This window comes from Phoxinus phoxinus (assembly GCF_949152265.1).
Source record: "Phoxinus phoxinus genome assembly, chromosome: 20".
Classification (NCBI taxonomy): Eukaryota; Metazoa; Chordata; class Actinopteri; order Cypriniformes; family Leuciscidae; genus Phoxinus; species Phoxinus phoxinus.
The window spans coordinates 22379904-22394199 of NC_136895.1; the positions used below are offsets into that span (position 1 = coordinate 22379904).

A 14296-nucleotide genomic window follows, 5' to 3' on the forward strand; every position below is an offset into this window, starting at 1 on the left:
TCGTTCCGTGGCAAACAAGATCTTTCTGCTGAATGACTTTTTCTCCTTTTACAAGCTGGTTGGATGTTATGTTTATAACCGAATATTGGCCACAGGTGGGAGATTTAAGTCCCTTTTCTGATCTGGTTCCAAATGACTGCTCCCAGTCAAAACGGTCGAGGGGGAGGGTTAGAGACCGTTTTAAAACGGACTGTCCTCACTCGCTGTCAAATGGTTCCTATAAAGTTAAATTACTAAGTTTTGAGTGGAAGGGCCCTCTTCTAGGCCTATTTAGCTGTGATCCATCGACACCTTGTTAGATGTGTTCTTGATTTTGTTGAAAAATTATGTTCTTTAATTTATGGAATTGATGGGGTTTATTACAACAAATTTTGATCGCATTTTATTAGTTGGTGATTTTAATGTTCATGTTTACTGCCCATCAAATATGCTTTCGAATGAGTTCTTAACTCTCATCGAGTCTTTGACCTGTTACAGTGGATAAAAGATCTTACTGTACTCGCATACATGGCCACACTTGTGCTCACCCATGGGTCCTCGATCTCTGAACTTGTAATATCTGACACGTTGTTATCAGACCATAAGCAAATTATATTTTCTCTCCCTGAATTAACTGTCTCTTCTATTGAAGCTCCAACACAGTCTCTGTACTATTCATCTAATTTTAATTCTAATTTTAATGTGCTATGATCTGAGTTTACAACTATCGCTGGATTCGTCGTTTCCTGATCTGGATGTCGACCAACATCTCGAGTTGCTAAATGCTGCATGGTTGGACACTTTAACTGTGACTGCTCCATTTAAACTGTTTAAACCAAAACCCAAATTGGCAGACCTCTAACACTCGCTTGCTCAGACAAGCTTGTAGAATTTTTTTTTCACCATTTCAAAAAAACTATCCAGTGATGAAATGTTTTCTGTGTTGACAAATCTTGTGTGATATCCTAAACTGCTGAGATAATTACACAACGCGTGCCGTTGTCACGATCCACACACAGATGAAACGGTTAGATCCAAGTGCAGTATTTATTGGGGAAATCCGTAACTCATAACAGTCCAGGCAGGGGTCAAATTCCAAATAAGCAATCCGAAACACAAAACAATAAACCGGCAAAAGACAGCGAAGCAGACCTCAAAAGTGGTGTGACGAATAACAAGGACTCCGTAACAATACTAAAACAGACATAACTATAGGGTATAAATACACACAGGGTATAAATACACACAGAACTGACAATCATGATGGGGAACAGCTGGGTACAATGAACAGTGATGAGTGCAGACAAGGATTGTGGGGAATGAAGTTCCTAATGAGAATGACACCGTGGGGGAAGGGGACCTTTAGTGGACACCAGGGAACATAACCCAACACTGTGACAGCCGTAGACTACACATCCGATTCGCGAACTAATGATTCATTTGAACCGATTCAATTTAATGAATGGTTTAAACAACTGATCTGTCCAACACTGAACTCACGAGACGTCTGAATTGGTGTATAAAATAATCTGTAACACTTTACAATAATGTTCTATTTATTAAACTATTTAACTACATTAGTTAACATTTACTATTGGTAAACTGCACTTCTACAACATTGTTAATTTCAACATTTAGGCTATAGCCTACATTATTGAAATCAAAAGTTGTACAGTATTTGTTAACATAGTTAATGCACTGTGAAGTAACATTACCACACATTAGTAAGTAACATTACCAAACAATGAACAGCTGTATTTTTATAAAATAAGATAAATAAAGATTAATACAGTATACAGTATACAATACAGTAACAAAAGTTTTGCTCATGGTAAGTTCATGTTAGTTATTAGATACATGAACTAATGTTAAAAAATTCAAACAAATAATTGACTCTAATTTAAATAATACTCTGAAGTTTAAATCATTTAAAATGAGATTGTAAGTGTGCTTACCCCATTTTTGTTTGTAAGAAAAAATTAGATTAGATTTCATATCGCAAAAAATTATCGCAGAAAAATAAAATATGACAATGTCATTTTTTTCCCAATATCGTGCAGCCCTACTGTATATGGTAAATATCAAGAATAAATTTGAAGAATTAATACCAATTATGGTGTTACTATTAATTCCGCTGCTGTTGCACCCCTGACCAAAATCATTAGTGCAGTTGCACAACAGGTCAAAACCCATTTGTGCTGTTGCACGACCACCAAAAATATTTGTTGTATTTGTTTGAATCGTCTTTAAAACTCTACAAAGAAGACCTTACTGCACAGTGGTTTAAAGTAGTCTGACCATATTCATAACAGTGTCTGTAAAGCATAGTGGAGGTTTTCTTTTTCTCCCGAAAAAATTCTAATCAAATCTTGGGTGAAGTCACACACACACGCACGCGCGCACGCACGCACGCACGCACGCACGCACACACACACACACACACACACACACACACACACACACACGAGATAGCCATTCACGCTTTTATAACCTCGTGTTTGGATGATTGCAATTCTCTGTTCTACGGTATTTCTAAGTCCCAGGTAGCTCGACTTCAACTGGCTCAAAATGTTGCAAATATGATCATGTCACTCCCATTTTGCGAGCTCTACATTGGCTTCCAGTTTAATTTAGGATTGATTTCCAGATTATTTTATATGTGTATAAATGCTTACATAACCTTGGTCCAAACTACCTGTCTGATGCTGTGTCCCTACAACCCTCCTAGAAGTTTAAGATCTGGTAATCTTAATTTATTGACAGTCCCTTGTTCAAGGCTAAAACGCAGAGGAGATAGAGCCTTTTCGGTGGTGGGGCCTAGATTATGGAATAGCTTGCCAGTTCAATTTAGAGTAGCTCCCTCCTTTTTAAAACTCTTCTTAAAACTCGTTTGTTTTCTTTAGCTTTTAAAATATGTTAATTGTTGCTCTCTGCTATGTTTTATAGTTTTGTATTTGTTTACTTTTCTCATGTACAGCACTTTGGTCAATCTTGTGACTTTTATATGCTTTAAAAATAAATAAACTGAAAACTGAAACTGTTAATTCCAATCCAGCTGTACATTGTTTTTTCATGTTAGTCCACAGTGCATTAACTACATTGTACTTAGTTTATTGCTTTTAGTATAAATGCCTTTTTAAAATACTACAAAAAAAATAAAAAAATAAATGTATATATATATATATATATATCGGCTTGAATTTTAGGCTATATATATATGCCGACAATGTAGAAGTGACTGCATTACACACCACTGCTGAAATCCACCCACATTTGGCAGGTGTGAATGTCAAGGCCTGGTTACATAACATTTTATATTATCTTTATATTATATTGTCTTTATATTAGCCAGAACAGCATGTTTATTCTTAAACAGTTCTTCTCAAACCCTTTTAGGTTTGAAGATACATCTGGCTATTGAATGAATATTTCTCTCAAACAAACACAAAATATAAGTTTACAATATGTGAATACATAGTAACTTAAATACTAACTGATCTATTTAAGTGTAGGTGGTCTGGACTAGGAGAAGAGAATCCAGGCCATTTCCAGAATTTAGCATCAAGCTGCATGAAAAAATCATATCTTGAATATATAATTGAAAGCACGCAAAGAGCCCTTCAGTAAACCAGTGATGCTGGCATACAATGAATCTCTTATTTACACTGTGCTTACACTTTATTAATTATAATGAGAGGATTTGTGAGCATGCAGAACTCAGCACTGAACAAAAACCCGTTTTTGAGCAGCATTGAGTGGTTCTGACAAACTGATTGGCCATTGTGTTCAAGAGATCAACAGACAGGACTGTGATTGGCTGCACACCTCAACACTGCAAAAATAAACTTTTGACGCTCTCTAGAACACAAACACTGGAGCGTATGTCAAATCTGTTTCTGTATGCTTTTATCATCAACTGAAGTCGTTGCTTTCATTTGAGGGCGATTATAGCGTTAACATCGTTTAGCACCTCAAACTACATTCAGACCTCTTTGATCAAAACATTAGTGTCTTATGTACAGAGTATAGTGTACAAAATACAATCAAACTTGTACCTTAATTTTTCTTCACAGAACTAAGAGAATATATATTTAGGCAGATACAACTTACAAAGTAACGCAAATAAATATATTCTGTAGCCTACATAAAATGTATGAGATGCTGTATAATGGCTAAGTCTCTGAAAAGGTTTGTTTGAGTAATATTTACGTTTACCATCGTCGAGTGATGAGTCCGATGACGGCGACATGTGGGACGAAAGAGTTAGATGGATTCCATTACAACGGCCCTGAACATGAAGGACTGGTTAATGCCGAACTTCTGAAGCACAGAGAAGCTCCTTGTACTTAAAATGTTATAGAACTTTTACAGCTATATTTTGCTTTACAAAAAGTAAAAACACACATTAATACATCAGACAATAAGAGTATAAAAGAATATGCAGGCATACTTAAAACAACCACAAAATACTACAGAAGCATAAAATGCAAAAACACAAAAAGAATACTGACAAGACTTCACAAAGTAATAAAAGTCTGTACAAATATGTTTTTAAGGGAGATTTAAAAACAAACACAGATTCTGAATGTCATTGATCTTAGAATATTCCAGATAATAGGGGTTAACGCTGTTCCTATATGATTAAGGGTCACTCTGTGTTAATGTTAACCCCATTTTCTCTATTGCTCATTATTAGTAATCATGTAATATATAAAAGTATAATAAACTAATAAAAAATTATATATAATTTAATCAATAAAAAATTTATAATAAACTACACGTTTGTTTGTTATTTGTCATGTATCATAGCCATATTATAGAAATCCCGTTCTGACACAGTGCTCTTCTAAAAGATTTTAAACTCATACAAACTCTTTTTTTTTTCTTTTCTTAATTCTGTCACCTGATGGAGTTTTGGTTCCTTGCCACTGTCGCCTTTTTCACATTATTTCCGCATTTGTCGCCATTGGCTTTTGGCTTGCTTAGTTGGGGACATTTAATTTAATATTTAACAATATTATTAATCTGCCTGCATTGACACCATTATATGAGAACTGAACTGAGCTGCACGATGACATCACAGTTTTCTCCAGAACGGCTATATATATAGGCCTATATAAATTAACTAAATTAATAACTTTTTTACAACAAAAATGAAGCATCACTAAGCTTACTTAAGCTGGACTGTGACGCTATTTTCTTCTGGAAACAAACTTTGTTGCATTATTTTCCTGTTATCTCTGTAAAGCTGAAACAATATTGTAAAAAGCGCTATATAAATAAAGGTGACTTAACAAACACTGATTTTTCTATTTTGTGCTGACTTTGTTAGTTGTGAATAGAGTTCATAGTTGAATAATGTATGTTGTAGATTTTGGTTAAAGACATCACATAGACATCATCCAACTCTATCTCACGACCAATCCGTATGAGTGAGTAAAAGATGGCGTACGATTTGTCTAAACCCACGTGATGGGTAGGTTTAGGGGCGGGGTCAGGGGTCGGTCATCATCACACATTTAATACAGCGCTCAAGTGAAGCTCTTCTGAAGATTCCTCATCTGATAGTGTCTGGTCCAGTCCTGGCGATTTCACAGGTTTCTGAGCTTTAGATGTAAACCGTAAACCAATGCAGTTTAGACCGGCTCTGAAAAGAGTCTGTTCGCTGTCTAGCCTCTAAGGAGGAATCAAAAGAGAAAATAATCTGTGTTGGCTAAATTGAATATTAATTACAATATTTCAATTACTTTTTTGATTACACTAACATTCAATTCCTGTAATCATATTAATTATGGTGTTATTGTGACATGACAAAAAGAGGTTTACTCACCTCAGGTTACAGTCTGAGTCTTTGAGCACTTTATTGAGCTGCTTCATTGAGTTTCTTATCTTATTCTTATTCAGATCGAGTTCTTTTAAAAAATGCAATGCTTTCGTCCTAGCCAAAGACTGAGCCAAACAAGCCACATCTGTAATGCCACACTCATTAAGGCTAGAAAAAGACAGAGAAAGAGACTTTCACTTTAACAAATGACCATCTCATCATGGCATTCAATTTCCATTTTTAATTCGGTGAATTAATGTCCTCAAAATTCATGCCATGAATTCATCCAAAACACGTAAACTTCATACACTTTATTTTCCTTGGCTCTCTAAATAAAAATATAATTTACACATATAATATTTGTGAATTAACAGTCCCATTTTGGTAGAAAATAGGAGAAAGCTTGTTTAACTCACTCAGTATGCAAATTTGCTTGATTTGGCAGTGAACTCTGTTTAGCAAAGCTATACACTAAACATTAACAGATGCTTTTTTTTGCCCATGCAATTTTACTGTGCAAAGGTAAATGTGATGGCATCTTTATCCTACCAGCCAAAGTGGCTGATAGAAGTTAAAATAAACCAGCCAGCCAGATGTCCTACTAATTCATTACAATATTTTAAACATTTAACATTGCACTACATTGTGACAAAAAAAGGTTTAAATGATAAACCCTGTCCTGCTCCTGGAGGGCCACTGTCCTAAAGAGTTCGCCTCCGACCCCAATTGACAGCTAATCAAGGTAATTAGGCATTCTAGAAACTTCCAGACAGGTGTGTTGAAGCTAAACTTTGCAGGAGGAGGATTGGACACCCATGATCCAAGTAGAGAAGAGGAGGTTCAGGGGACAGGCAGCTAGTGGATAGTGAGGAGATGTTTGCTGTATGTGACAAAAAAATGTTTTGGCCTAAAAAACGCCTGACATCACTTAGAGCACCTTTAACAATTTAAAGTAATAAAAAACTTTGTATTGTATTTTTTTAAATAGCCTACTTTAAATTTAGCACAAAAACAATTGCCATATGTGTTTGTGTGTCTGTACTGTATTTCTGTCACATAACAGTTCAGTCACTAGCAATGTTTGCATCGACCTATTTTATGTGAATTGGGAATATAACAAAGAACGCTGGATGGAAATGCAGATGCACAATAATTTGAAAAAAAATTCTCAATTGAGGTAGATAATGTTTTTATCTAAAAAATGATGGAAACATGATTTTATCTTAAACGCTCAGAAATTACAGGCCGTGGCAATGCAATACTTCGCATTGATCCTCTTTTTGAGTGTGGTTTAAATAGAGAGTCTGAATGAGGTGCAGGTGTGTGCGCAATCAGTCCCAGGTATGAAGCATTATGGGGATTAGAGTTCCGGAGTGAACTAGTACTCCGGTGAAGGCTCCCTCTGGTGGTGGAGAGGAGGCGGTGCGGGAGCCCGCTCTGTAACAAAAGTAATGCCAAGGTCTCTAGAAAGAGGTTTGGTTAAAGTGCAGCATTTTTAATAGATTTACTTGGATTTGAATCTAAACAATTGTGATATATGAATCAGGATAATCGGGCATACTGAATAAGTTTTGTATGTATGCTTCTCAGAGTTTTCTGTACAGGTGGTTATTTTCATTAAAAGCTGCATGTAACTGGCAGAGTTCATTTGTGTCAGCAGTGGATGATTGACAGTTCATTTGTGTCAGCAGTGGATGATTGACAGTTCATTTGTGTCAGCAGTGGATGATTGACAGTTCATTTGTGTCAGCAGTGGATGATTGACAGGCAAGCAGAACTTCACTTCAGTCTGCAAGCATTGAATGCTACTGTTAAATACACCCACTAGCTGAAAAATACAGTATATTGCCATTATTTTTTATTTTATATTTTGTTTCCTTGTAAGGCTTTGTTTTTTAAAATAGGGAAATTAGTTTGGCTGTAATGGTCACTTGCAAAATAGTAAAATCAACATGAAAAAGAATTGTGAAAAAATCGTGATTTTCCTGAAAAAAAAATCATCATATGATATTTTTGCCATATCTCCCACACGTAATTCAAGAGCTGTAAGTAAACTTAGGTGTCTTTTTTTTTATTGATTCGCATTAATGGCACAATTGTCAGCAGGTTTATTAGACTGCTGCCCCTTTAAGACCAAATGCAGATATAATAACAAACAACATATTTTCTCCTAACTATTTACGCTCATTTCAGTCCCTCCAGAAAAACTATGAGTTTTTTTGTGATTGTTGCGGGCAAAAATCCTTGATTATGCGGCACGTTTTCTTAAAAAATGCGATTGAATATGCGGGATATTTATGCAATTTTATGCGATGAAATTGCGGGAACTTGCAAAAACTGCAGTTTGATGAAAAAGAGAAAAAAAATGTTTCCCCCCAACACCCTATTCACTAGGCTACTACTTTAATGTAAAGACTCATTTCTTATTACTTCCTATGACAAGCAAGCATACTACCTCACATAAAGTGCTGGGAATATTTAAGTTCTCGTCTTGTTTTATTTCAGACCTTAATAAACACATGGCTCAAACTTACAAAACATTGATGAGTCGAACAAGTTCTGTAGCTTTACAAAATGAATATGCTACAACTTCTGTAAAAATGACAAAGTGGCAAAGTGGTTGTCCAGCGTCAACTTCCGCCTGTGACGGAACGTGGCTAGTTTTTAAAAGTTTTAACCTCAAATACATTATTTTTATAATCATTGGAAGCCAAAATCAAAATAAAATTAGATTAATATCACAGCCCTAAACTGTAACCAGACTAAACTTTTGTTTAGTTCTAAGATGATTGTCTGTGATGTTTTTTTGCTATTCGCAATCAGAGAGAGAGAGAGAGAGAGAGAGGGAGAGAGAGAGGGAGGGAGAGAGAGAGAGAGTCCCCACTAGTGATAATGGCCGATAGAACTAAACAAAAGTTTTTATTTTATTATCATTAATGATTTAATATTATCCCATATCGCATAGCGTGATTAAGATGAAAGGGCAGTGATCAAAAAACCCCCACCCAATTTTTTTATTTTATTACTGATCTGCATGATTCACGTGGCTCATGATTTTAGGCCGATTATTCCGGAAGAATCTCATCCCTGAAAATGTCCACAAATGGAAAATGACAGTAAGGCATAAAGAAATCATGTAGCCCACAACAATGTAACGTTCAATATCACTTGATACATTTGAGTGCTAAATTTGGCAATGACGGTTATGATTAGCAATATTTGAATTGCTTTAATATGGATGAGTTTAATTCCAATATCATCATGATTGTAGGCCTTATACTAAATATGTCTTTATTCTTGCTTCATCTCAGCTCTGACCAAGATCTTCTCAATCCATTTCACCTGTAAATAAAATAAAATGATCATTTGTAAGAGTACTAAAACAACAGTAATCATTAATATCACTTGTGTACATGTATATTTCTAATAATGCTGTTTACATTAGTAGTCATTTTAAATATTAGCCTAATACATAAGAGCTAGTATGATAAACTTTACATTTGTCGAAGCAGTGTGGTTTGAAGCAGTTTAAATTAGCTATTAAATACATGCATTTCTGTATACTCACTGAACTCATAAGATGTAGGTTTAAATGGTCTCACCAAATCTCACCAAAATCCCTGTTCATTTTAAAGATATAAAACTGATGGTCAGTTGAGAACAGAGTTTATATTTGAATATAGAATGTCAAAAAGAAAGCTTCAAGCAATGTGACGTGATGCTTGTCACAGTAAAAACACACAAGAGAGAGACATTGATCATGTGAGGCTGGACGCTGTGAGCTGAAGCTGGAATCTGCTCTGAGTTTACCAGCGTTTTACAATCTGTGTACAACTATCAGTCTAGTTTTGTTCAATCAAATTCTAATGATTTTCTACTGATGCAATTCATAAAGCTATTGTTCAATAAAGTTGTTTGTTCCTTAGTTTTTTTCTCCAGAAACCAATAAAGTACAAACCTCGCCCCCCGGCTGAATTTAGAGATTTCATAGGTCATGTCAAGCCAAGTCACCATTTATATAGCGCTTTATACAATACAAAAAGCAATTTCAAAGCAGTTTTACAGTGATAACTGGAAATTAAAGCAACAGATTTTTTTGGCTGTACAGCAGCTCTAGAAGAAAGTCATTGTCCAGTTTAAGCAAGTTCAGGGTTGATTCATTTATAAAAATCTGTTATAAAAATCATTATAGGGCCATTTACACGACACTTTGAATGCATTCTGGCCGTTCTTTTACATGACAGCATTTTGGTGACCTGAGAACGCAAACTTTGAAACATGTTTCAAAGTGCAAGTTTTTGAAAACAATATCATTATCATCTCAGTGTAAACTTCAAAAACGTGAACAACAGTGACAGCGTGCACATGCACATATCGTGTTTAGTCTATGTATGTGCATTTGAATGCGTATGTGCGCAGACACGTACTCTTTCTTTACAAAGTGACATCGCCAACTACTTGTCTGGCCTGCATTATACAGCGTTTTTAGTCGGTTTTTTTAACCTTACTAGAAGTTATGTAGCACATCAGCGGAGAGAGCATTACGGTTTTTCACAATGAGATCCATCCATGATTTTTCTGAAGTCTGAACTTTCTTGGCAGGTGACTGTGATTGACCAATGACTTTGAATTGGCTTGTACTTAACTCTGTGCACAATTTTAATTGATTGAAAACCATTGTCTCAAAAAAAGTTAATTATATTTTCCTTGCCCAAGTATCTGTCAGAGATTAATGAAAGTATCTTTAACATCACTGATGTTTACTCACCTCAGTGTACAGTTTGAGTCTCGTATCACGTCTCTGAGCTGCTTTGAGTCTATGATCTTATTGTCTCTCAGATCAAGCTCTTTTAAAAACTGCAGTGCATTTGAGTTTGTCAAAGACTGAGTTAAAGCAGAAACATCTGTAATGCCACAGTAATTTAGGCTAGAAAGAGACAAACAGACAGATCATCTTACTTTCACCAGATCACATGACTAAAGTGAATTATTTTCCACAAATACACTGTAAACAGTATTTTCAGGAGAGACTGAGTATAAAGTGTCTTGGTTTAAACTGTTGAAGAGATACTCCACACAAGGTTACAGTTGGTTTATAGATATGATGGTTTATTGTTGGAAAAGTTAAAAATATTATTATTTTTCCTTACAAACACCTATCGTTTATTTCTTTTTATCAACTTGGGTCGTATAGATAACCGCTGTGTGTGCTTTGTCTGATTTATGAAGCGTCATCTTTGGAGGTCCAGTAGAGACAGATTATTTATTTAAAAATCTTGTTCATCTGAATAAACTCATATACATCTGAGATGACATTAAGGAATGTAAATGATGACACTTTCAGTTTTGGGTTGAGTATCTCTTTATCGCTACACTACACTTCTGTCCCTCTATTGGTGAAAAATAAAACTAAGTACTGGAGTTACTTTTCTCTGTGTAAGTGTGTATGATGCAAGTAATTTCCCATGAAATCCATACAAACAGCTCTAAAATACAGTTCAATATTACAGGTTTATCAAAGTGTATTTGGGTAAAGCCACAGTTTGGAAGACTGATCTTTTTGCACTCTCAGATTAATAACATGTTATTTTTATATAAATAAATTTAAATAAATTAAAAGAAAATGCATAGTGTAGCTTTAAACATTTTGATTCTTTTAGTCATTCCTATCTCGGGTGGTACGAAGCACAAACAGGCCTGGATATACGGGGTTGTTGAGCACCTATTGATCTTTAAACCGGACAGAGCACTTCAAGCACCTCTAAACAGATGGAAAGAGTTTTGAAATAGACTAAATTGCTACAGATGTATATATGTATTTATTTGGCTTTCAAAACTTCTAAATTTTACTATTGTGGTGTGTGTGTGTGTGTGTGTGTGTGTGTGTGTGTGTGTGTGTGTGTGTGTGTGTGTGTGTGTGTGTGTCAATAGATTCGACAGATCTGCAAAAGGAAAGAGTCAAAGAACTGATGTGGGTCATAAGCATGTGATTCTGAACTACAGGAATATTGATATTAAACAAAATATGATATCCAAAATGTGGTTCATGTCCATAAGAGAAGTTTGAGAACCACTGTTGCATGTGAATGTTACTGACCTCAATGTCTCCAGTTTACAGTGTGAATCCTTCAGTACGTCACATAAGTGATTCACTCCTGTGTTTTCTATTTGATTCTCACTGAGGTCCAGATTTCTCAGGTGTGATGGGTTTGATTTCAGAGCTGAAGTCAGGATGAGACACTGTTCCTCTGTAATACTGCATTCACACAGACTGAAGACAGAAAGAGAAAAGAACAATGACTCAAGATCAATGTGAACCACCACCTAACTGAAGTTCAGCATCAGGCACTAGTTTAATTCCCATACTCTGTTTTTAAGGCTGTCACACTAGTTCTGTGTGCTGGAAGATGTTGTTTATTCTCTTTCATTTTTTCTCTTTTCTTTTCTTTACTCTTTATCGTAGCAGTAGATTTATTTTCCACATTTTCACAATCAGTATTCTTTTTGTATTCATTCTTCAAATTTAACACAATAGACCAAAGTCAGGTTAGATGACATTTGATTTTATGGGTATGAAAATAAGGCTGTTCGAAACATTTTTAAATATATTATGTGTACTAAGATTTATTATTAGTTAAAAGACATTTAAAATAAAGTGCAACAGAAGGTGCAGAGCTTTAAACACTATTACTTGAGTCCTGTTGTCTTAAAATAAACAGTAAACTAATCTCACAGTAACTGCTGTACAGTATAATGTTACCAACTTTAGTTTTTCCAGCTTGAATTCTGGGTTCATCAGTAGATCACAGATGTTTTTCACTCCAGAGTCTCCTAGTTTATTCCTGCTCAGGTCCAGTTCTCTCAGGTGTGATGGGTTTGATTTCAGAGCTGAAGTCACAGCAGAACATCCTTCACCTGTCATTTTACAGCTGCTTAACCTACATTTGGAGAAATGAGAAAAAGAAAATCTTTCATTCTTCATTCAGTAAAATTATAGCATCTTCATAACAAATAAAGGACAAATTCAAAACTGATTTTTTGCGCCCTTCAATGGCAGAGGAGACACGATCTGTAGGGATGTTCGAAACGAAAGTCAGCAGCCATATCACCCTGTAACCCAAGACTGGTTTCCCACTGAAGCTAAGCGGGGCTGAGCCTGGTTAGTACTTGGATGGGAGATCTCCTGAGAAAACCAGGTTGCTGCTGGAAGAGGTGTTAGTGTGGCCAGCAGGGGGCGCTCACCCTGTGGTCTGTGCGGGTCCTAACGCCCCAGTATAGTGATGGGGACACTATACTGACAAAGAGCGCCGTCCTTCGGATGAGACGTTAAACCGAGGTCCTGACTCTCTGTGGTCACTAAAAATCCCAGGATGTCTTTCGAAAGAGTAGGGGTGTAACCCCGGCAACCTGGCCAAATTTGCCCAGTGGCCGCTGTCCATCATGGCCTCCTAATCATCCTCCTATATATACTAATTGGCTTCATTACTGTCTCCTCTCCACCAGTAAGCTGGTGTGTGGTGGGCGTTCTGGCGCAATATGGCTGCCGTCGCATCATCCAAGTGGATGCTGCACATTGGTGGTGGTTGAAGAGATTCCCCCCTTCTATGTAAAGCGCTTTGAGTGTCCAGAAAGGCGCTATATAAATGTAATGAATTATTAATTATTATTATTGAAAGTGAACAACTGAATCCCTTCATGAAGGGTCTTTCCACAAGTCTGTTAACAAAAGGTACATGTGATGGTCACTTTTTAATTTTACATTACACTTTTATAATTTATGGTCATGTGACCCAGGGTGACGAGTCCTTGTGATTAATTTTAAAGACAGATGACGGGAGACTTTGAGTAAACATATGATCAAAATAATTCAAGTTGTTTTGTTTGTGATATATAGGCCGATTACACACATTTTCATCTTGAATTGCATAATGAAGTTTAAATAACTTAACAGGTAAGAAAAGGTTTTAATAGTAGATGTAAAGTAAATGTGACTATACCAGTGTCCAAAGAAGATATGGCAAGTTTTTATAAATTTGAGAGCAGAGAGGGAACACCCACACACAACGCATATTTTAAAAGCTTCATTGTAAAATGTATATTTATTTGCAAATATCATATTATATTATATCTTATTAATATCCTTAAAGTCCTCATTTCAAAGACTATCAGAGTGAGAAGGGCATAAGGATGCTCACTTACAATTGAAATTCACCAAAACTGTGAACTCAGTGTCTTGATTTAAACTGTACATGTGATTTTAAGAATTATGATTGATGTATGTGAAAGTTACTGACCCCAATATCTCCAGTTTACAGTGTGAATCCTTCAGTACGTCACATAAGTGATTCACTCCTGTGTTTCTTATTTCATTTATACCGAGGTCCAGCTCTCTCAGGTGTGATGGGTTTGATTTCAGAGCTGAAGTCAGGATGAGACACTGTTCCTCTGTAATACTGCAACTCCACACACTGAAGACAGAAAGAGAAAATCCTA

At 35.8% G+C, this 14296-nt stretch overlaps 1 protein-coding gene across 5 annotated transcripts in view; it reads right to left on the reverse strand.

Moving 5' to 3' along the window:
- Positions 1-8280: 8280 nt before the first annotated feature.
- The window catches only part of LOC306988933 (NACHT, LRR and PYD domains-containing protein 12-like), a 92309-nt gene continuing 86293 nt past the window's right edge, over positions 8281-14296 (reverse strand). For 4 of the 5 annotated variants that reach the window (XM_079594155.1, XM_079594156.1, XM_079594152.1 and 1 more), the window contains 6 exons: positions 14098-14271; positions 12568-12741; positions 11901-12074; positions 10572-10730; positions 9372-9423; positions 8281-9145 (listed from right to left, as the gene is read on the reverse strand). In XM_079594155.1, coding sequence (XP_079450281.1) covers positions 9402-9423; positions 10572-10730; positions 11901-12074; positions 12568-12741; positions 14098-14271 — 703 coding nt within the window. In that variant the 3' untranslated portion in view covers positions 8281-9145; positions 9372-9401. The remainder of the gene's footprint in view (positions 9146-9371; positions 9424-10571; positions 10731-11900; positions 12075-12567; positions 12742-14097; positions 14272-14296) is intronic. The other variant, XM_079594153.1, reaches the window with a different exon arrangement.